Source organism: Myodes glareolus, chromosome 2 (genome assembly GCF_982192425.1).
Source record: "Myodes glareolus chromosome 2, mMyoGla1.1, whole genome shotgun sequence".
NCBI lineage: Eukaryota > Metazoa > Chordata > Mammalia > Rodentia > Cricetidae > Myodes > Myodes glareolus.
The window spans coordinates 13,382,471-13,407,477 of record NC_142027.1 but is presented as its reverse complement, the minus strand read 5'-3'; the positions used below and the strand labels follow the sequence as shown (position 1 = coordinate 13,407,477).

General features: G+C 40.9%; 1 protein-coding gene across 1 annotated transcript in view; it reads right to left on the bottom strand.

The window, feature by feature from the left end:
- Positions 1 to 25,007, bottom strand: part of Ltn1 (listerin E3 ubiquitin protein ligase 1) — a 62,622-nt gene that overhangs the window by 3,677 nt on the left and 33,938 nt on the right. The window contains exons 19-28 of the mRNA XM_048422525.3: positions 22,993 to 23,135; positions 20,993 to 21,128; positions 20,503 to 20,647; positions 18,891 to 19,104; positions 18,264 to 18,501; positions 16,804 to 16,878; positions 13,723 to 13,909; positions 3,288 to 3,459; positions 1,794 to 2,014; positions 1,000 to 1,194 (exon numbers count right to left, since the gene is read on the bottom strand). Of these exons, the coding sequence (XP_048278482.2) occupies positions 1,000 to 1,194; positions 1,794 to 2,014; positions 3,288 to 3,459; positions 13,723 to 13,909; positions 16,804 to 16,878; positions 18,264 to 18,501; positions 18,891 to 19,104; positions 20,503 to 20,647; positions 20,993 to 21,128; positions 22,993 to 23,135 (1,726 nt within the window). The remainder of the gene's footprint in view (positions 1 to 999; positions 1,195 to 1,793; positions 2,015 to 3,287; positions 3,460 to 13,722; positions 13,910 to 16,803; positions 16,879 to 18,263; positions 18,502 to 18,890; positions 19,105 to 20,502; positions 20,648 to 20,992; positions 21,129 to 22,992; positions 23,136 to 25,007) is intronic.

The following is a 25,007-nucleotide window of genomic DNA, read 5'->3' as shown; positions in this document are numbered from 1 at the left end:
TCCTCTGGTGGACAGGACATGGCTCCTGTGCTTAAGAACTCATTGCACCTAGGGCAGCCTGCACAAGGTCGAGCCAACAAGATCAGCAAGTACAGCAGGCAGCGCTAAGTGGACTCAGTGCGGGGATGGATGGCTATGGCATAAAAGAGATGAGAGGAGGAGGCCGATGAGCTGCGTGTCTGCAGCAGCGAGGAGGGGAGGGAACGTGAGAGTGGGAGTGCTCAACATACAGTGAAAAATCAGAAGATGGTCTTTAAAAACATAGAAAAAGACATTAAAGCCTTCTGAACCAATACTCTAAGTATTACACTCTTCTCTAGTGAAATGAAGTCGTTGAGAATAGCTTTTCTAATTTTCAACTGACAGTGATGACATCTGGCCTCAATCGATTTACATAACGGAATGCAAAATTGCTTTAAAATAACTTCCTTTACTGTAAAGTACTTAATATCTATCTATACACACACACACACACAACTTGAGATTTATATTAGTTTAAAGTTCAAAGGAAACTTGAAATGCGGATAAAAGCAACTGTGAAAACACTCATCAACCTAGTTCCTTTAAGAGAGTCCCTCAATTTCTTTAATTCCAAATGTTGTTCTACGTCTTCTCCAATGTCAGTGGAATAAAGCCCATCCCTGCCAAACAACAGAAAATTAATAACAGAGCTTTGAACATTAAAGCAGAGATGGCAGAGAATGTATTTGTGCCAGGCGGTGGTGATGCACGCCTTTAATCCCAGAATTTGGGAGGCAGAGGCAGGAGGAGCTCTGGGAGTTCAAGGTCAGCCTGGTCTACAGGGAGTTCCAGGACAGATAACAACGCTACAAAGAAACCCTGTCTCAAAAAACCAAAATGGAAACAACAACAAAAAAAGTATTTGTGTTTAGCCAAGAACTTTTAATTTCCACAGCAGGCAGAGATTATACTTTGTGTTTGGCTGCTCTTTCAATCAGATCGTCTCTGATCTGAAGGCAAGCGTAAGCAAAAGCATACCTGGTGCGTGAGGTAAGTGCTTAACTGCAGCATCCAGTTGCGCCACTGCTGCACAGCCACCCCAATTCTTTTCCCACTTTCCACTGTTATCGAGCCCAGTGGATAATTGGAGGGCAGCTGTATTATGAGTTCGATGACGATGTCTTCGATGGTGTATGTAGCCATCACTTCTCGAGTAGTAGCTCGTGCTTTAACCTACAATGCAAGAAAGGTATTTCTTCTTTGCCAAATAGCTTCCTGGTATTCAAAAATCAAAACATTGATAGATCAACTAACAGCTGAAGACTACCTAGGAGAATAAAAGAGATAAACATAATTTATCTCATACCAGGCATTTAAAAAGTAGGTCTAAGAGCCTGGCATGTGGCAGTGTGATGGTTCTTGTCTTTAATCCCAGCACTCTGAAGGCAGAGGCAGACAGATGTCTGTGATCTAGACTCATCTACATCATGTGTTTCTGCAGCCAAAGCTACAAGTGAGACCCTATCTCAAAAAAATAAAAGATTTTACATGCTTTATTGTCTATGACATGTATAGTTTGTCTTACAATTGCTGATAAAAAGTACGTAAGTATAGTAGGTTTTAACACAACAAACCATTGCTCAACAGTCGAAAGGCACCCACAGTGTTAAGTGTCAGTTGGATCCCTACTGTCTTTCTTGACACAAAGGAATCAGAAAATAAGGTAGATAATTTCTATAGATTCTGAATCAAGAGTTACAACTTGTGATGACATAAGCAATCAAAGATATCAAAAGTATTTGTTTTCTGGAAAAAGTTAAGACAACACTAACCGTCATGCCATTGAATAGCTGTGTACTTGTTTGTACAGAAGATATTTCTTGAAAAGAAAGAACACTACTGACATACTTGCTTGTAAATCTATCTACAATATTGAAAACCCGCTTCTCACTGCTATTCCACCACAGCCTGACCATGGCAGGCAGGTCTTTTAAAGTCATATGGTAGACTGAGCACGCCAGGTGTGGGATGTGGTACGGGAGAGTTGCTGTTCCTGAGGAAAAAAAAATTCCAGTTAGTGATATGTACTTCTCACCTAGAAGAGCAGACAAACAACAGAGTCCTTAGCAAGCCACCATCATAAAACAGAAAGACCCCAACTCAGGGAGTGTTGATATCTCCCATACACTCCGAGGGAATCACATCAGTGACAAGACTTAAGAGTGAAAACCCACGGACACAGGAAAGTCTAGAAATAACATCCTGTGTTTCACAGGAAAGACAACAAATGAAATGGGACAAGTATTTTTTTTAAAGAATCAGTTAAGGTTGTTGGAGTTTTTTTCTTTTCCTTTTTTAATTATAAAAGTAAGTTGCAGCTGGGCAGTGGTGGCACCTGCCTTTCATCTTAGTACTCAGGAGGCAAAGGTAGGCTGATCTGTAAGTTCAAGGCCAGCCTGGACTACAGAGTGAGTTCCAGGACAGTCAAGGCTGTTAGACTGGGAAACTGTCTTTAAAAACAAAAACAAACAAACGAGGATCCCAGGATCTGAACAGACAGCTTAATGGTTAGGAGCATTTGTTGCTCTGCAGAGGAACTATATTCCCAGCAGGCGGATGGTAGCTCATAACTGTGATTCCAGTTCTAGGGAGCAGACGCCCTCTTCTGGCCTTTGTGGACTCGTACAGATGCATGCAGGCGAAACACTCATACAGATAAAAGAAAAATAAGCCTAGAAAGTTTAAAAAAAAAAAAACACCCAATCTTCCCACCATGTGGTACACCATCAGACAAAGGGGTTTTAGCAGTTCTTCACAGATAAATTTATCCATAATTATGACAATACAGCCAGGTGTACTACATGTCTATGTCCTTAACTAAAACCCGAGTTTCCAGGTGAAAAACACAAGCTTCTAACTTATTTTTATTCCATTAATTAAATATAGATAGCTAAGCATGGTGGTACATGCCGTTAATCCCAGAAGTAGACAGATAAATTCAAGGCCATCCTGGCCTATAGAGTTCCAGGCTAGCAAAGGCCACAGTGAGACCCTGTCTCAAAACAAAAAAAAACAAAAACAAAAACAAAAAAACAACCAACCAACCTCATACAGATTACTAAACTTCAAAAACAAACGAAATTCTTTACAACCTCATCCATAAGATCCACCATTCTGTCCTATTGGATAAATTTGGAAAATCCTGCATTTCAGCACACGCATAGGTAAGACTTCCATTCGGGATTATCCTCCATAGCTCCAGGAACTTTAGTACAACTTGGTCTTATCAAGGCTCTAAGACAGATACACACATGTAGACCACTGACCTCTAATGCTCAGCTGAAGTTCCTCAGTGAAGAATGTTTTGGGGTCCTTATTTGATACCTCAATAGCTGTCTCTCCATAAGTAGGATTTTCTGGCATAAGTCTGAACAGATGATAGAGTAATTTATTCAAACTCTTTGTTTTCCTAAGGTACATTGAATACAGAGCACGAAGCTGGTGGAAAGCAAAGAATGTATTAGTAAAGTCAACTAAGCCAAGACAAAAGACAAGCTAACAGATTGCTGTGTACCATGGGCTGCATCTCAACACGGAGCTCTACTTTGCTGCAGGGCAGAGGCAGAGCACGACCATGCACTGAGACAGGAGTCTCATCCCTGGCCCCGACAGAACAGAGAGAGTGCTGGGGCTCCACTGCAGGGGCCGCCTACAATCATACGCACATCGTTATTTTCCAAAGAAGACACGACATGGCACTGCACGTTTCCTCATAAACCAGCAGTGCCATTATTAGAGATGCACTTCTAATATTTTTCTCAAATCATTTCCCCATCCTTACAGCCAAACTGGTTTGTAGGCTCTGTTCGAGCCAAGAATGTGTAGTTGCCACTGATGACTAACTCACACCCTCCCACACATTTCTTCCACACCACAGTCTTTAATCTTGCAAATTCCTGAGTAAAACTGATCTCATTTTCAAGGTTAACTTTATATCAAATATTATAGCATTCTTTTAGAACAGAACACACGGATAAGTAACCCAAAATGTCTAATTGTTTACCACCAAACAGGAAATTCTATATAAAAATATGGATTTATAGTTCCTCTTAAAATTAGGAAAATCTGGCACCCGGGGAGCACCCCAGAACTCTGTGTGACACTCATGTTTCATAACTACTTGTCTCTCAATAACCCAGCCTGCGCTTCCCACATCTTCACTGCTCTGGTCTCTGCAACAGTTCCATCGGGACTCCTTTCTTTGTGCCACACAGCTCATAGCACAAGCTCTAAGATCTGGAGCTGGTTCTGTAGGCATGCTGACAAAACACCTTCGCAATGAAGACATCTAGACACAGAACTGGTTTGGGAAGTCCTTCTGTCTATGTGTTGCTCTTATTGGTTAATGAATAAAGAAGCTGCTTTCAGCCAATGACTTAACACAACATAGCCAGGCTGGAAGAGATATAGAGAGAGAGAGCATGCAGAGTCAGTGAGACTCCATGAAGCCACCAGAGAAAGATGCAAACTGCCAGTCGGAACCTTGCCAGTAGGCCACGAGCCTCATGGTAAAATATAAAATAATAGAAATTATTAATTTTTTAATAATTTAAGGTATAAGCGTAAGCTAGCAATATGTTTAAGCTACTGACCAAACAGTATTGCAAATAATATGGTTTCTGTGTGATTATTTTGAGTCAGAGTAGCTGGGAACAAACAAGCGACCTCCCACTACAGACCCTTTACAGAGTAGTCCAGCTTTACACCACCAGTATGCCAGCACAGGCATTAAATGCTTAAGGGAGCACGGCATAGGACTTGTGCTAAGTACCTCTGCTGAAAATTAATCAGGAGAGAGCAATCAGATGAACCCAAATGTGCGACATAAAAACAAAGGGTTAATTGCTTTTGTAAAGCATCCTGAAGTCAATGCCATATTTTCAAGTAATAAACAGATAAAAGTAAATACAGAGGTCAACGAGATGGCTCACTTTGACAAGCCACACAAGCCGACATCCTAAGTGCATTCCCTTCCTGTGTGCTCCATGGTTGATTCCAACACTGCATTAAAAACTGCAGGTGTCAGTCGGGTGGTGGTGGCACACACCTATAATCCCAGAACTTGAGAGGGAGAGGCAAATCGATCAGAAGTTCAAGGACACCCTAGACTACTTCATGAAACTGAGGCCAGCCTTGGCTACATGGAGCTGTCTCAAAATACAAACACCAAGGTGGAGTTGGTTATTCCCCCACCCCCGCTCTTTTGCTCCTTACTCTTTGGGGGCAGGGGTACCACCCAGCTCCCAAATAAATCACACGGAGGCTTATTATTATTCATAAATGCCTGGCCTTAGCTTGGCTAGTTTCTCGCCAATTTTTCTTAAATTATCCCATCTATCTTTGCCTCTGGACTTTTCCCTTTCTTACTTTTATAATCTTACTTTCACTCTTCCTCCAGGATTGGCTGTGTCTGGGTGGCTGGCCACTAGCGTCCTCCTTTCCTTGTTCTCTTAGTCCTTGATTTCTTCTTCCCAGATCTATTCTTTCTGCCTGCCAGCCTCGCCTATCCTTGCTCCTGCCTACCTATTGGCTGTTCAAGATCTTTATTAAACAATAAGACATTTTAGGCAGGCAAAGAATCATAGTTTCACAGAGTTAAACAAAAGCAACCAACATAAAAGAATGCAACATATCTTTGCATCATTAAAACAAATGTTCCACAGCATAAATAAATGTAAATAATATCTTAAAATAATATTCCACAACAACAGAGAGTTACAGAAACAGCTCGATGGTTAGAAGTGTGCACAGCTCTTCCAGAGGACCTCAGTTTGATTCCCAGCACCAGCACCATGTCAGGCAGCTCATAACTGCCTGTAACTCTGGGCACCCACCACTCACTACCACTACATATATACATAATCAAAAATTAAGTAAAGCCTTTAAGAAAAATCAGATAATAATTCTATCTTTGTGGGTGTGATTTTTATGTATTATTGTTGTAACAGTTTGAAAGCCCAGATGTGATGCTGGCATATCTCTGTCACCCCAGCACTTGGGAAGGTAAGGCAGAAATACTGTCATACTGCCACAAGCTGAAACTAGTCTGGGATAAACAGGAAGCTCCAAGTCAGTCTGGTCTGCACAGTGAGACACTTAAAAATAAATAAATAAAATAAAATAAAATAAAAGGGCTGGAAGGATGACTTCTAGGTTCAGACCACCTGCTGCTGCAGATGCAGGGCAGCTCACAGCCTCCAGTCCCTCCAGCTACACAGGACCTGACATTCTATTCCCTCTTTTGGCCTCCAAAGGTGTCCACACTTACAAGCTCATACCAACACACAAACACAGAAATCAACATGCTTAAAACATTGGATAGAAGTTCATGTATTGGAAAGATTAACACTGAAAATGGTCATCCTGTTAGTTGCAGTCCACAGATTCAACACAATCCCCATCAAAATTCTAACACAATCCCAGAAATTGAAATAAAGATCTCCAACTTCATGTTGAAAAACAAACAAACAAACAAAAAACTGAGAATAGCTAAAGCCATCGCGAATAATAAAAGAACTGTTGGACAAATCAGCATCCCAGAGTTCAAGTTGTATCATAGAGCTATTGTAATACAAACAGCATGGTATTGGCATAAAAATAGATATGTCTATCAGTGGAATGGAATTGAAGATCCAGAAAACACTCCACACACCTATGGACACCGATTTTTAATAAAGCAGCCCAAAGTACACAATGAAAGGAAAAAAAAATAGCATCTTCAACAGTCTTGGTCAACCTGATATCTGCATGTAGAATGAAATAGATTCATATCAACTCCAAATGGATCAAAGACCTTGACAGAAGACCAGATATGCTTAATCTGATAAAAGAGTAAGTAGGGAATCAGGTAGCAGTGGCACGAGCCTTTAGTCCCAGCATTGGGGAGACACAGGCAGGTAGATCTCTGTGAGTTCAAGGCCAGCCTGGTCTACAAAGCACAGAGAGTCAGGGCAACACACAGAGAAACCCTGTCTCAAAACAAAAGAGAAAGGAGAGAGAGAAAAATAAAATAATGTTTTTGAACTTATTGACACAGGAAAGGGCTTTCTGAACAGTACACTAATAGCACAGGCACTAAGATCAACAATTCATAAATGCATGCAGGATGTTGCAGGATATTTGATCACACTATGTGAAAGGTGCCTTCTGATTAGTTTAATAAAGAGTAGAATGACCAATAGCTAAGCAGGAGAGAATAGTTAGACTTCTGAGAAGAGAAACACAGAGGGATGAATCTAGATACATGGGAGACACCAGAGAGACATGGAGGAAATTGGACATACATAATAGAAGAGAGGTAAAAAGACAAATGGCAGAACATAGATTAATAGAAATAGGTTAATTTAAGTTATAAGAGCTGGCTGGGAACAAGCCTAAGCTAAAGGCCAAGCTTTCATAATTAAGTTTCTTTGTCATTATTTGGGAACTGGTGGTCCAAGAACATCTGACGATCAAGACCTATTACATGGAACCTCGTGAAGCTAAAAAGTTTCTGCACAGCAAATAACACTATCAATCAGGCAAAGCGGCAGAATGGGAAAAAAAATCTTTACCAATTATACATCTGATAAAGGGTTAGTATCTAGAATATGCTTTACAAAACAAAAGGACATCAAGAAACAACCCAGTTTTAAAATGGGGTATGGAACTAAACAGGGAGTTCTCAAAAGATGAAATACAAACAGCTAAGAAACACTTAAAGAAATGTTCAATATCCTTAGCCATCAGGGAAATACAAATTAGAACTATTTTGAGATGTCATCTTACCCACAGTCAGAATGGCTAAGGTCAATAAAATAACAGATGCCAGTGAGGATGCAGGGAAAGAATACTGATTCATTGCTGGTCTCCTACTTGTACAGCCTCTACAGAAAGCAGTGTGGAGGTTTCTCAAAATGCTGACAATTGATCTACCATTTGATCCAGCTACCCCACTGTAGGGCATACCCACATCTTACTACAGAGACATTTGCTCATCTGTGTTCACTACTGCTCCATTCATAATAATCAGAAATTGGAAACAGCCTAGACGTCCATCAAATGACAAATGCATAAAGAAAATGTGGGTGCACTTTCACAATGGAATATTATTTGGCTGTTAAGAAAGTCAGATTCTGAAGTTTACAGGTAAACTGATGGAGTCAGAAACAAGTATCCTGAGTGAGTGACCCAGACCCAAAAAGGTAAATATTGTATGCTTTCTATTGTATGTGAACATTACCTTTTAAGCTTTAGATGTGTGTGTTTCAATACAAATAACCAAAAGTTATGTACCTAATAAGTGACCAAGGGAGGAGATCGCCCAAGGAAGAGAAAATAAATAGAATATAGTGTTATAGAGAGATAAAGACAAGACTAGAATAGGAGGATTATGGGGAGGGGAATGGGAGAGAAGTATAAAGAAGTAAATATGGAGAAAACACTAACAGCCTTTTTGAAAACTACTATTATAGAAGATTCCTAAAACATATACATATATAATAGGAGTTTAGATGGAGTAGTCACCATATAAATGGGGAGAGAATGGCCCAGCCAGACATTATATGCCAAGTAAAACCTCCAGTGCCAGGAATCGGTTACATTTTCTGAGTCAAAGGGGTCCCACAGATCCTCTCAAACAGCATAGGCTATCCACAACCTGATGGTAAGGCCCCATCGCTGAAAATACGACTTAAGTCAACAAACATGGAGGAATGGAGTCAGTGGTCAACTAGAAGTTTCCCTCCTACTGCATAGTGTCCATGGTTCTGGACCTACAACAGCAACCTGCTTCCGTGACATACTATACGATAGTGCCACAAATTTTAGGGAAGTAAACAAACTTTTTTCTTTTTTTTAAAGCCTGCCCCCTAAGATAGAACCCACACCTGCCTGACACTGTCAAAGTGACTAAGAACATAAAACTAGATAGGTCATGGGCAGGCCCAGGAAAAAGCCACTTTTATTCTGCTGAAGGAACATAACAATAAAATGACTCCTAATGACATACTGCTATATTAGATCAGTATATCACTCAGCTTCCGTCAGAGAAGCTTCTTCCTTGTAGTAGATGGTAATTAACAAAGAGATCTACCACTGGGCAGTGTGCAGAGTGAGAAATCGGGGAACTCAGTCCTAAATGGGATGTTTTTATCAAATACCTCCACTCAAGGCTCAGGCATGTATATGTATGTGAAGAGGCAGCAGGAAAACAGTAAGAGCCAGAGGTGAAGGATGACTGACAGCAAACAGCATCATCCAGGCACGTATGAACTCACAGGATCTACACGGGTTGAAACCAAAGCCAAGCTCAGAGAAGGGGAAATGGATACAAGAAGCCATTTGTGATTGATACCTTCAGGGAGAGTAAAGTAAGTTCTCTCTTTGGAGAGTCACTGTGCATATCCGCTACACTTCAGGGCAGGCCAGACAAGACAGACTCCAGGGTTTCTGGTGGGGGTGGGGGTGGGGGAGGGAAGGAAGTAGGGAAGGTATGGGAACAGTTGTGGGAGGGAAAAGAATATGATTAAAATATATTGCCTGTAAACTTTTTTTTTTTTTTTTTGGTTTTTGAAACAGGGTTTCTCTGTGTTACAGTCCTGGCTGTCCTGGAACAAATGCTGTAGACCAGGTTGGCCTTGAACTCACAGAGATCTGTCTGCTTGAGTGCTGGGTTTAAAGGTGTGCACCACAACTTCCAGGCACCTGTACATTTTTTAAAAAATAACTTATGTATTTTATGTGCATTGGTGTATTGCCTGCATGTATGTCTATGTGAGGGTCTCAGGTCCTCTGGAATTGGAATCACAGACAGTTGTGAGCTGCCATGTGGGTGCCAGGAATTGAATCCTGGTCCTCTGGAAGAGTAGTCAGTGCTCTTAACCACTGAGCCATCTCTCCAACCCAACTTGTAAATTTAAAAAAAAAAAAACAATAGAAAAGGAAGTTTATCAGTCATATCAATGACCAAAATAAAAACATGAATATGACCCAGAAAATCCCCTTTTGAGGCTGATAATGCAAGAAAAATAAAAATTTAGCCTCACAAAAAGACATACACGAGTCGCTTATAACAATATTTAACAACAGCCCAAAAGTGGCAATATCCTAAATGCTTATCAACAGAACAACAAAATGTGGTACCATACACAGCAGAATACTCTCCAGCCAGACATGGTGGTCCACATGAACTCAAGTCTGGCTACACAGGGAACCAACCCAGGCAACTTAATGAGATGTGCTATGGGGCCACTGGGGGAGGACGAGGCTGGGGAATGACTGCTAGGAGCCACAATATGAACTGGGTGTTAAGCTGTGAGGATAACAGCAGCTTCCTAACTGCAGCTGATCTAACACATGAAGTCTGTGCTCCACACAGGGGAATGTCACTATAAAGCTACGAAACGTGCTCGGGAATAGTAGTCCACGGCACCCCAGGAATCTATAACTGTTATGTTTTGATGCCATCTGTTAAAATAACATACTTCTAACAACTAGAGTAAAATGCACATGGGGTTGTAACCACTTCAGCCCAATGTGCTGAAGGTGTTTTGAGAAGGTAAGATAACCCACGATTTGAAACTCATTACCTTTTTTTTAAACACTCTTGATTCATTTCAGAATTCAGCTCATTGGAATAATCTATTGTGTCATTCTGACCGTTCCCATTTCAGGCTCAATAGGAAATGCTGGTCATGCACAGGACCTGCACGGGTCTGCACCAGATAGGGTCCTAGAGCTAGAAGTTGGCACACACACATACACCCTAACCCAGAAGCTATTTCCAACTGATAACCACTTGCAAATGAAAAAATTAGTTTTTTCTAAGAAAGTCCCACTGAGGAAACAGACGACTCTTAAGGGTAGGTCCCATGACAGCAGTAGATGACCACAGAAATGAACTCCATGGCATCTTTGGAGGGTTTTTGTTTGTTTTTTGTCTCATAATGTTAAGTCAAGACACTCTGTTGTTGCTGTTTGTTTTCTGCTTTTCTTTTTCTTTTTCTACTTTACGTACTTTGTGTATATATTATGGGTTTCAGTTTTCAGATTTTACTGGGATTCCTGCGTGTGTAAATAATGTGAACATGTTTCTTGTTTTTTTCCTCTGCCTTTTCTTGCTGCTTTGTCCTATTCTAATTTGGCTTTGATCTGTCTTATTTTATTTATCATTCCTTCGATGCCTGTTTGCTTTCTAAGGAAAAACAGAAAGGGTGTGGATCGGATGGGAGGGGATTAGGCCGGAATGGAAAGCAGTAGGGGAAGGGAGACTATAATCAGCATGTATTATAAAAAAAATTATTTTTAAGAAAAGAAAAAAATACTGCTGTTGCTGGGCCCATGGTACATGCCTTTAACCCCAGCATTTTCAAGAAGAGGCAGGTGGGTCTTGTGAGTTCCAGCCACAGCTGCACAGAAGACCTTGTCTTAAAAAGAAAAGCTTCTGTGCAGTCTTCTTGAGCTCCTGCCTCTACCTTGAAATCAAAGTTGTTCCTCGGGACCACTTTCCAGGTGTAAGACAAGTGGTAACTTTAAGGTGACAGATTTCACTGGGAGGTGGCGCACACCTTTAATCCCAACACTCAGAAGGCAGAGACAGGTGGATTTCTGTGAGTTCAAGGCCAGCCTGGTCTACAGAGGGAGTTCCAGGGCAGTTAAGGCTACACAGAGAAAGTCTATCTTGGGGGGCAGGGGAGTACATAAATGATTTCATACACACCAAACTCTGAATTTGCTGTCATTTTTTGGACATCAATAATATTTTTAGAACACATCTAAAAGTTTCACAAGAGACAGCATCAGTAAATAATAACAGCATAAGTACTAACCCTAAAAGCAGGCTGGACAAGAATAAAATATTCTGTTTAATAATAAGATCAATGTTGCCCCTCATGTGATCTTCCCCTAAAATACACAAATATAAGAATGTACAAACTTTCCAGGCAGTGGTGGTGAATGTCTTTAATCCCAGCAGGAGGCAGGTGAATCTCTGAGTTCAAGACCAGCCTGGTCTACAGGACGAGTTCCAGGACAGTCAGAACTGTTACATAGAGAAACCCTGTCTCAAAAAACCAAAAAAAAAAAAAAAAAAAGGACAAAGTTGACCAGGCTGTAATGGTGCACATTTTTAATCCCACCACTCTGAGGTAGAAACAGGCAAAATCCCTGAGTATTCTAGGACAGCCTGGCCTACAGGACGAGTTCCAGGACAGCATGGGCTATACAGAGAAGCTCTGTCTCAAAAACCAAAACCAAAACAAAAGACAAAAAAAAAAGTGAACAAACTAATATATTTTACTAAGGCATGGGTATAAACAACAACAAAGTATAATTCAAGAACTCAGAAAAGAATGTCAAAAGCAGTTACTCACACTTTGAACAAGAAGTCCTCAGCTGAGTATCTTTGTGCTGATGCCAACAGAGACACCAAAGCTGATTAAAACAGCCTGGCATTGAAATGAAAGTGAACACCTTTAATCCCAGCACTCAGGGGCCTGAGGCAGGATAAAGATCATAGCTCAAAACTGACAGAAAGAGGGGCTTTTGTAGTCTGCTTATTCCTAAAGTGTGAGTGTTCCTAAAGAACTCAAAGGTAAAACTGTACAGGATAGCACACACCTAGAACGCTAGACTTGGAGAGGCTGAGGCAGCAGATCTGAGTTGAAGTACAGTCTGGATTACACAGTGAGAGTCTACCTGAAAAATGAAAGAAGGAAAGAGGATGATAGAGGCAGAGAAGCAGGAAAAGGAGGGAGGTGAAAGACTTCCACCTCTCTTCTGAAATGTGAACTAACAGCGACATCTAGTGGCCGTTGCAGTAACTGAATATTATTAAGCTATTTTCACTGGATTCAAGTTTGGACACAGAGGCCATACAGCTCATGACACTGGGTAGTCTTTCGAAGCCTGTGGTTTTCAGTGATGTAGCAAGTGAATCTCTATTGCAACAGTGATTTCCAAGCTGGGAGATGGTGGTGCACACTTTAATCCTCGTACTCAGGAGGCAGTGGCGGACAGATCTCTCAATTCAAGGCCAGTCTGGTCTACAGAGTGAGTTCTAAGACAGCCTGGGCTACAAAGAGAAACCCTGTCTTGAAAAACAAACAAACGAGATGGTGGCATCTACAACTGCAAGGTCTAATTCTAATTCTCTAAAATCACTGTTAGTACAAAGTCAAATCATAAAAGAATCTTTCCCTAAAGTATAGAAATTAGCTGATTGCATTCTGTTAAGAGAAAAAAGTTGGTCCACACCCATTTCCAAGATTCACTCTGGGGACGAAAAACAGCATCCATTTGGAAGAGTAAGAAAGGAGCAACAGGGGGCTGAAGAGATGGCTCAGGGGTTAAGAGCACTGACTGCTCTTCTAAAGGACCTAGATTCAATTCCCAGCACCCACATGGCAGCTCACAACTGCCTGTAACTCCAGTTCCAGGGAATCCAACACCCTTACAGACAAGACATGCAGGTCTGTTGGTTCAGGCAAAACACCAATGAACATAAAATAAAAATAAATATTTAAAAAAAAGTAGCAACAATTTTGACCATAGGTGTATGACCCTGGCTGGACAGGGTTTGATTAAAATGTAGGGCATCCCCACTTTGAGTCAAAAAGATAGGAAGGTTCTTTGAGAAACACATGTCAGCACAACAGTCCAAAGCTGTCACGTGGTTTATTTCATAGTACCCCACCACTCCAAAGATGTCCTGGTTCTATTTACCTGAGATGAAGCAGCTTTGAAGAAAGTAAGTATTAGCTTCCACGTAAGGAGGTATCCCAGAACATAGCAGAAATCCTCGCTCAGTGGCTTAATGGTAACGATCTGCCCCACGGGAACACAGCCCAGGACGTTCTCCAGCAGGTCCTCTTGAGTGCCAAGAAGAGACATCAGTGCTGCTGGCGGTGACCTGGGAGACAACAACCACACAGTACCATTTATTTGTCTCGCAACAATTTACTTTAAAACTTCTAGCATTAAAAAAAAAAAATTCCCTATTTTCCAAAAAGATGTTCCCATGCAGACACTAGAAGTCAACACCTGATCACAGCTGCAGAAAACTCCTACCCAGCTTTCTGCTGTATAAGAAAACAAGTTACGGCCGAGGCCAGAGAAGCACCTGGCTCAGGCAGGAGCGGGTCAGGGAACTGTTAGGCTTCGTGTCTTACCAATGGGAGGAGGAGGGACTGAGCTTCACCTTACGGTCCACTTCCGGTTCCTACTGTCTGCTCACTTTGCAATTGGAACACGTCAAAAATCAGTACAATTTATTCGATCCTTTTCATTTTAATTCTCTCTGAGAAGCTTGACATGCCCATTAATTCACAGCATAGTTCATTGTCTTTACGGGATCACCTCACTCGGTACCATTCTCATGTGAACTTAGGAGTCTTCAAACTCTTTCCCCACAGCCCTCTAGCCTGGTTCTTTCGTTTTTGTGCAAGTTTCCCCTGTGGGCTTCCTGCTGCTAGCTCATGAGCCTAGACTTAATCCAAGTTCCTGCCATCTCATGGACCAAGCATTCCTATTCTTGTCATTGCTGTCTTACAAACATCAGGTCTGAAGTCACTTTCCACGCTGCCATCCAATACTGCTATCTAACTATTGGAATGGTTCCACCTCAGGTTGCTTCTTTTGTGCTTTACCTTGTGCAGAATTAGCAGTTGGCATACCATGGCCTGAACCCTTAATGATTCCATCTTCCCAGGCTATGTGTGGCATATGCATGCATTTGCCTAAGATCATACGCATGTAGAGGCCAGCGGAGAACATCAGGTTTCTTCCTTTATCACTTTCCAGCTGATCCCTTCAGACAAGGTCTCCTCACTGAACCTAACACCTGACACTCACTGTTTAGGCTACTCTGGCTGGCAATAATCCCTGGGCATGCCTGTCTCTGACCCCCCTGCCCTCAATCTTGAGTTAACAGGCACATCTGGCCATGCATGGCTTTTAAGCAGGTACTTGGGTGCTCATGCTTCATGGAAAGGGTTCTTACCTACTGACCCAGTTCCCTGGCCCAATAATACCATTTCTAATGCCATCTCTTATCCTGCTCCTATAGCTTCTTTCACTATATCCTCCCTGCTTTGTACACAACAGTTTGTTCTGACTCTCACTGAACAAATGAGAACTACTTGTGAGCTTGCTATAGGCCAGGAAGCATTTTGGGTGATATGGGAGGTGGAGCAGGGAACAGAAATTCTTTCTCTCATAGAGTTTGCTGAATAACTGAATAAAACAGCAACACACACTCACCATTTCCCATGTACATCTGAGCAGTCACACTTTGGTGTCTTTGCCTAGTGTTTCTTCTGTGTCCTCCAATGTTAGAATGTTATCTATCCTGCTTCCTAGTACCTGCACACATTGTACAGTCTACCACAGAGCAGCAGCCTCCACTAGATTGTAAGCCCCCTTATAGTTGGATTTTCCTCTAGGCCACCAGCTCACAAAAAGCGACATGAAGACTTATTATTAACTATGAAAGCTCAGCCTATAGCTTAGGCTTTTACCCAACTAGCTCTTATAACTTAAATTAATCTGTCTCTATTAATCTACATTCTGCCATGTGGCTCAGTTACTTCTCCTCTGTACTGTATGTCCAACTTCTTCAGTGTCTCGCTGTGTCTCCCCACCTTTCTTCTTCCCAGAGTTCCTCTCTCTCCCAGAATTCCCACCTATTGGCCATTCAGCTTTTTATTAATCCAATCACAATGATACATCTTCACACAGGGTAAACAAATACTCCACAACAGCCCTTACCAAAAACAATGTGCTTACTATACATTGTACTTACCCCTCTGCACTTAATTCTGTGAACAAAACAGGGCTCAACAGATACCTGAACTACCTCACTATTTCCAAAGCTACCACATGGCCAAAGAAAGTTTTTATGAACTGCAGCACACAGAACTATGTTCCACAGCAATTTAGAGAGAAAATATGGGGTCTGAGGATATGGCTCAACAGTTAAGAGCACTTTATGCTATTGCAGAGGACTGAGATTTGAGTCCTGGCATCCACATGGCAACTCACAACCATCTATTAACTTCAGTTCCAGGAGGACACTCTTCTGCCCTCCGAGGGCACTGATATATATATATATATATATATATATAAAAGAGAGAGAGAGCGCACATACATATAAAATTACTTTTTGTTTGTTTGTTTGGTTGGTTTTTCAATACAGGGTTTCTCTGTAGCTTTTGGAGCCTGTCCTGAACTAGCTCTTATAGACCAGGTTGGCCTCGAACTCACAGAGATCCTCCTGCCTCTGCCTCCCAAGTGCTGGGATTAAAGGCGTGCCCCACCACCGCCCGGCATAAAATTATTTTAAAAATAAAGAGAAAATAGTTAACATGAACTTAGGATTTCATTTGCCCTATGGAACTTCCAAAACTTACACATACAGAATTAGTACAAATTCTGAAGTCAGACTTTTTTTTGAACTTCTTTATAAGAATCTGGCAAGCCAAATTATAAGAAGAAAGTGGGTCTGAGGTGACTCAGTGGGAAAGCACTTACTCTACAAGCTTAGGGAGCTCATGAAATGATTATGTAGCAGCACATTTCTGTAGTCACAGCCCCTAGAGAGCAAGACGGGAGGTAAAGACAGGAGAATCCCCAGTGTCTGGGGGTCAACTAGCAGGGCAAACTGAGGCAGCAAACAGGAGACTATCACAGACAAGATGGAAAGTGAGGACAACACCCAGCATTTCCCTGTAGCCTACACATATATAACATAGCACACGGTAAGCACACACTCAAAAAAAGTGAAATGCAAGCAAAGCAAAGTCTTACAAGGCAGGTTCTTCCTCTTCATCTCCATATGACTTCAGATTATCCTGGTCATACTGCGGGAATTCAGGCATCAGTCTGAGAAGCAGAACACCATTTTAAACACTTGTTAACAAATTGTCTATTGTTAACTTGTGCTTCAGGCCAACGAAACATACTATGTCGTGAGTTTATCTTTCAATAATTCTTTTCCAAAATAACTACTTATGGCCAAGATTATATAAATATGAATTACACAGGAACAAAAATAATAAAGTCAAAAACTTGTCCCAGTCTCTTTTCATTTCTAATTTTCTTTCTTTCTTTCTTTCTTTCTTTCTTTCTTTCTTTCTTTCTTTCTTTCTTTCTTTCTTTCTTTTTTTTTTTTTTGGAGACAGGGTTTCTCCATAGCTTTGGAACCTGTCCTGTCTTGGAGCTCACCAGGCTGGCCTTGAACTCAAAGGGACCCACCTGCCTCTGCCTCACAAGTGCTGGGATTAAAGGCGTGTGCCACCACCACCCGGCCATCATTTAATTGCTTTAAAAATTAAAAGTACAAGTCAGGCTCTCCACGTGACCACCGCCATCGTGGACATAAGTCGCGTGCAGCCCATCAAGCTGGCTATGGTAACCAAAGTGCTGGACAGGGCCGGTTCGCAGGGGCAGTGCACGCAGGAGAACTTAAGGGAATGGGATAGTTGAGATGGAGGAAGGACAGGGATGAGAGGAAGGAAAAGATATTTTGGTTGAGGGAGCCATTATGGGGCTAGCAAGAAACCTGGCACTAGAGAAATGCCCAGGAACCCACAAGGATGACCCCAGTTAAGACCCTAAGCAACAGAGGAGAAGGTGCCCAAACTGGCCTTGCCCTGTGTCAGACTGATGAATATCTTAAATGTCACCATAGAACCATCAGTTTCTGGAAACAGAGGCAGAGACTTGCATCGGAGCACTGAACTGAGCTCCCAAAGTCCAGTTGAAGAGCGGGAGGAGTGAGAATATGAGCAAAGAGGTCAAGACCATGATGGGGACACCCACTGAAACAGTTTACCTGAGCTAATGGGAGCTCACCAACTCCAGCCAGACAAGGAAGGAAACAGCAAAGGTCCAAACTAGCCCCTCTGAATGTGAGTGACAGTTGTATGGCTGGGGCAGTCTGTGTGACGTTTATCCCTACTGCTTGTACTGGCTTTTGGGGAACCCTTTCTCAGTCTAGATATAGTAGGGACCCCAAAGCAATGTGCCTTATCCTCCCTGAGGGGAGGGGTAGGTGGAGGGAATGGGAGGAAGGGAAAGTGTGGGAACTGGGATTGGTATGTAAAATGAAAAAAGATAGTTTGTTTTCTTTTAAAATATAAAATGAAAAGACTGTAGGGAAAAAGTCCAAGTCAGTGGTTGAAAGGTGGCTCAGTGAATAAAAAAGCAAATGCAATACACAGCATGTTTTAGAGACTAAAATGGTCATTCGATTGAAGCTGTCTTACTTGTAGAGCATATGATAAGCAGCAATTTGCACAGGTCTGGCTCTGAAGAGAAGCAGTGGGGTCAAAGTATTCAGCAAGGTCTGGAGGTGCTCTGGCAGGTTTGTTTTCTGGCCAGCCACCAATTTCACAGGGAGCTTGTGACTCAGCAGCTGGTCCTTCGAGATGTATGTTAGTGTTTCACACATGGGCTTCAGCATTGCATTCTGAAAGGACGTTTCAGACAGGTCTTTGTTTTCTCCTGACATCAAAATGAAGAAACATACATCTCAAACACAGTAGTGTAAGTGCACTGATCAAATCAAACATCATTTAAGAAAACCAAATGAAAACTAGATACAACATTCAGAAAAGACCTGACAGTTGAGGATTAACAACTATGTTTTCATTGCCCTCAACTGTTATAATGGCCTTTACTGCATGCCTTTTAAAAGGGGTTCTAGCCATGTACTCTGTTCAATTATGTATCTTAACTTGCAATGGTCTCTGGATACCAAGCCATCTTTCCCTGGGTCTGCACCATGAAGCATCAGCATGGAAGCCGATGAATCCGATCCTCCAAGAATCCAAGCTTATTAAACTCTTCAGGTCACTCTGGTAAGTACCATTATTATGCCCCTTTGCACTTACCTACAGCAGTCACCAAAAGAGGTAAAAGCAAACTGTGGATGCCTTTAGAGAAAAATTCTTTCCACTCGCTGATTAGATTTACAGGAAGATTGCCAACAGTATCTGGAGTTACTGAGTCAAAAAAGGCACTGAGATCACAGGCCAGATCAAAGCTGACACAGGCAAACAGTTGCACAAGCGGAACAGAATACAATGCCTGATTCTCACTGGTTGTCTAAGGAAACAATAGAGATGAAAAAGATAAGCAGGCAGCTACCAGAACACCACAAATAATACAAGACGGAGGAAGAGAGGAAGAAGAGAAAGAGGAGAAGGTAGTTGCTGATGCACAGTTCAAAAGAAATCCATGTATATTTACATCAAAACATTCTTCAAAATTAAATACCAGTAAATTAACAATTAATAATTTATTCTGAAATGAACTTTTTAAACTTGTAAAGTATAGAAGGAAATAGTATCTTCATTTGCCAAGTATAATACACTAACTACACATGCTTTAGAGCTCTACAAGTCAAATATTAAGTTATCTTAGAATAAAGAAGTTTAGGATGAGATGGGACATAATTTTTTTTGTTTTGTTTTGTTTTTCCCGACAGGGTTTCTCTGTGTTGCTTTGGAGCCTGTCCTGGAACTGGCTCTTGTAGACCAGGCTGGCCTTGAACTCACAGGCCTGCCTCTGCCTCCTGAGTGCTGGGATTAAAGGTGTGCGCCCCCACTGCCCGGCTGGGAGCTAAATTCTTAACTCATACAGCTGGTAACCAGGCAAAGCAGATTCAGACTATATCAGGCCTGACGTTGCAGACCTCACAAGTTACTATTTTTCTAGTTGCTTCAGTTCATGAAAAGAACACAAATTCCCTGCTCACTATTTTATCTTTTATAAATTTTATGAAATTTTATAAAATTTGTAAAATATAAACAATAAATATAAACAATAAATTATAACTTACAAATATTTTATAATTGTAAATAATTTATAAAATATAGTTTATTTAAATTTATAAATTATAAAACAAACTTATAAATGTTTATTTTTTATAAATTACCTTGCTCATACGTCACAGCATGCTTGAAAAATAATCACACCCACTTGGGCAGTGATGGCATTGAGGAGTCAGAGGCAGGTGATTTCTGAGTTCGAGGCCAGGCTTGTATACAGAGTGAGTTCCAGGATAACTAGGGATACACAGAGAAACCCAGTCCCCCCACCCCCAAAAAAAAAAGAGAGAGAAAGAGAGAAAGAATAAAGAAAGAAAGAAAGAAAGAAAGAAAGAAAGAAAGAAAGACACCCCAAACAATAAAACAAACAAACAAAAAAGCTTGCCATGATAAAATTGAACCTGAAAAGGCTGAGTTACAAATATTAAATTAAAACAAGTTAATGGAAGATTTTAAATACAAACTGGAGCTCTCACACCTGAACTCATGAAACCGCTATCCTTTTTCCGGCTGATCCAGTAATACCTAGTTCAAGAACATCTACAAAGTATTTGAAATATTTTCTTCACAAAGGAATTAATTACAACCATGATTTAAATACAAAGTAAAGAGTTAAGATATACAAGTGTGCACAAGGCCCCAACAGAGGTGACGACACATCCGGTTAATTTACCTCCAGCCAAGCCAACATGGAGCACATGATGAAGTCCCATTCACTCTCTGCTAGAGGGTGTGAGCAGTACTTCAGGAACAAGGACAGGAAGCGCATGATCTCTATGTTTATACCAAGGACCTCCGGACTTGCTTCTGACAGATTACTGTGATAAAGGCAAAAACATTCGATTAGGAAGTACTCCATTTTAAACCAGATATGCACAAATGATATCTTAAATATTCACTAGAATTTTGTTAAGTCAAAAAAAAATGTAAATATAAGCCAGGTGGTGCATGCCTTTAACCCCAGTACTCAGTACTTAGGAGGCAGGGGCAGGTGGATCTCTGTGAGTTCCAGGTCAGCCTGATCTACAGAGCGAGTTCCAGGACAGCCAGGATTGTTACACAAAGAAACTCTGCCTCGAAAAACTGAAAAAAAAAAAATTGTAAATATAAAATACAGAATCTGGGCCCACATTTCATATGGGAGAAAATAAAGTATTACCTACCAACTGAAAAGAAAAATGTCTTCATGTTGTTCCTTCCAGCTTATTATAATTTTTAATATACCATGCAAGAGCTGTTTGTCATCTACACTTCTGGTTTGCAGGCAAGAATTGAAAATGGCAAGATGTCCAAAAGCCCCTAAAGGAAATTTCAGAATGAAAAGGAAAATATATTTTAAACAATATCACTTTGGAAAGCTAAAGATGTAATGCACAGCTGCTGATTTTAAAAAGCTTGACCCTGGCGTGATACAGACTCCTGCAACCCAGCACTTCAGAGGTGAAGGCAGGAGGATGCGACGTCCAGAAAAGCCTGGCCTACACAGCACGTCTATCTAAAAGGTATTATAGTAAAGAGTCTACAGATGACCTGTGCAATGCTATGGCAGAAGTGTGTCTCCATGCCCACCCTGCATGTAGTCCAGAACAGGAAATGATAAGGGAAGGCGACAGGAAGTGCATTGCACTGAACTGTACACTGGCCTTTTCTATTTTTGTATATATATTTTAGAAGCCAAAATCTTTCTTGAGCAGTGCCCAGTTTAACTCTAAAAAGAGCTATGTGAGTAAGGCCACCTCACTCAGCTCATCAGCTTCTCTCCTAAGGAGCCTACTATTATTTCCTTTCTGTTGTTGTTTTTGTTTTTATTCTTTGAGCCAGGGTTTCTCTGTGTAGCTTTGGAGCCTGTCCTGGAACTCGCTCTGTAGATCAGGCTGGCCTTGAACTCACAGAGATCCGCCTGCCTCTGCCTTCTGAATGTTGGGATTAAAGGCATGAGCCACCACCACCCGTGAGAACCCTACAATTTCAAAACCCACTTTCTGATTATCCAACATCTTTTGTTCCCAACTTTACCTTAAATGTCAGCTAAATTGAACTATCTCCACTTATCTTTCCAACATGCATACATGGTCAAACATGAACCTTCAACACATTATTCAAGGTTATTTCTTTTTATAAAACCGACCCCGATACTGGAAACAGTGGCATCTCCCTCCTTCCTGCCATTGCCCCTGCAGTATGCAGTGCTCTGCTACAAGCAGTTACAGCAGGATGGAACATGACCTCTGTTTCTCTACAACAGGAACTGCATGGAGATGCTTATTAAATCAATAACTACATGAACTAACACAGTGCAGAGTTCAAAAACGTTCAAATACTATAAAAACTTTTCTTGTACCTTTATACATTCAATCATCAGTTGACGAGGGAGAAAAGAGACATGGCTTTAAAAAGCTGGAAGATTATAGCCGCTCGGTGGTATATCTACTTATATCTTGCATTCAGAAAGCCCTAAATACCCCAGAAGCACATGAAAAACAGCCACATCTAGAAAATAAATGATTATAAGGTACTTCTGGATATACATTTTCCTGTAAGGCTCTAGCACTCCTATTCCAAAAAGAGGCAACAGTCACTCTTCCAGGTATTCATCCTAACAATTACCAACTTGGCCAGTAACAAAACTATAAGGTGGAAACATTTGTATTTGAGGAACGAGCTCAAATATACTTTGCCACTTGTACCTTTGTGTAAAAGGAACGGCAGGCTGCTTCCCACTGCCCACCCGGCTAGCTTTACTCGAAATAATTAAATGAAAACTGTATTCTTTTAAACACTGCCTGGCCCATTAGTTTCAGCCTCTTATTGGCTAACTCTCACATCTTGATTAATCCATCTCTAATAATCTGTGTAGCACCACAAGGTGGTGGCTTACTGGGAGGATTCTAAGTAGTATCCTTACTGGAGGATACTACTGCGGCTGTCTGAGAGGAGAGTCATGGCGACTGCCTCACTGCCTTCTTCCTCCCAGCATTCTGTTCTGTCTTCCCCACCTACCTATATTCTGACCTAACAGGCCAAGCAGTTTTCTTTATTAATTAACCAATGAGAGTAACACAATAGACAGATGACCTTCCTCCATCACCTTTGGTTTTACATATTAGAAACTCTTAATCAAACTCAAGAAATGATTAAAATGATATATTACCCAGCAACTAACCATTAATGCTGCAAAGGTCTTCTTTAGTCCATCCCAAAAAAGCAGGTATACATTGAGCACTAAATTCTTTCTTTTCTTCTTTAGACAAAAATGGACAGAGACTCTGGATGGTATGCAAATTACCTTCTGTTAGAGGGAAGAAACTGTTCAGAGAGAAAATATTAATTACAGTCATTCAACAATCACAGCATTTTCACAAAATTCTGTTATTCAGACTATTAAAAAGGAAAAAAAAGTCTAATCATAATCCTCGTCCAGAAAAAAGAAAACATTAGACTGGTAATTGCTAATTCCAAATGGCTATTTTTTATTTGTTGCTTTTTATCTTTTCTGCTTATTTAAAGTAAACATATATAACTCTGGTATGATATCTTTTCTGCTTATTTGAAGTAAACACATATAACTCTGGTATGATGGTCTTTTACCTTTCACTGTCACTCTGCTGGTGGACTGGACTGTATACAGTCTAGTAGCACAGTGTCTACCATCAAGAAAACAATACAAATAAAACCCCCAAACTTACTATACAGAATGGTATCAATGGATAAGCAGGATGTATGTATGTGTGTGTGTGTGTGTATATATATATATATACACACACACACACACATATACAAAATTTGCTATTTTCATTCTTTGTATTACTTCCTACAAGCGAATCAAGTTACCTCAAATAAAAGTTCTTAATTATTTTTATAAGATTTAAAAACCTGAAATTTAAGATGGGCAGTGGTCTTTAATCGCAGACTCAGGAGGCAGAAGCAAGAGGATCTCTGAGTTCGGGGCCAACCTGGTCTACAGAGCAAGTTCCAGAACAGTCAGAGCTACACAGAGAAACACTGTCTTAAAAAACAAACCAAAAAAACCCATAAATTTACTTAACAATTCTACAGTGCCTGAACACACACAGAATTCTAGCTGAGTCAGTACTGTAAATGCTTGTTGGTAAAAGGTCTCAGCCAAGCAATAATCTGAAAGCTGAGTTTAACGGGAAAGCTACCACCGTCTTGCGTGTCTTACACATCTGCTGCATTCTGCTACCACAGTCTGTATGTCTTACACACTTGCTGCATTCTGGCATGTTTTTCCAAACAGTGGTCCTTTATTTGAGAAAAGAGGAGGGGCTACAGAGATGGTTCAGGGTCAAGAGTGCTTGTTGCTCATACAGAAAACCCCAATTGTTCCCAGCACCCACACTGGCTGGTTACAAATCACCTCTAACTCTAGTTCCAAGGATCCAACACCCTCTTACCCTCTTCTGGACTCCATGGGCGCCAGGCACACACACGGTATACATACATCCATGTAAGCAAACATATAAAATGAAAACTAAATGAGTCTTAAAAAAAAAAAAGTGTAGAGGCTGTGAGACCAGGAAGCCAAAGAAGAGAAGCCACAAAAGACAGTTATTTTAAAAAAAAGAAAAGAAAAGAAAGAGCAATTTTTTCCTCCTACTTCCACAGAACAAATGAGGTATGTTGAAAACAAAAAGTATTGCTATCAGAAGATTTCACTTCATTTTATTTTATTTAATGTGTACTGGTGATTTGCCCAAATGTCTTTATGTACCAGCTACATGCCCAGTGCCTTCAGAGACCAGAAGAGGATGCCAGATCCTCTGAACTGGAGTTACCGATGGTTGTTGGCTGCTATGTGGGAGCTGGGAATTGAACCCGAGTCCTCTGCAAGAACAAGTGCTCTTAACTAATGAGTCATCTTTCTAGTTCCCTACTGAAGGATTTCTGAGGAAATTAGGTCTATAAAATGTTCTTTTTCTGAAATAATCATAAAACTTTATGAAGTGTCAAGTTAGAAATGCTTCATCCAAAGAAAAAAGAAAGAAAGAATCTGTTAATCTCAGCACTCAGCACATAGCCTGGTCTTTGAAGAGTTCCAGGTGAACCAGGCCTGCACAGTGAGACCCTGTCTCGAGAAACAACCATGACTCCAACCCAAACCCATTCACATCTGTCAGTCTTTAGTCCTCATTTCGCTTCATTCAACTTCCTTGCTTC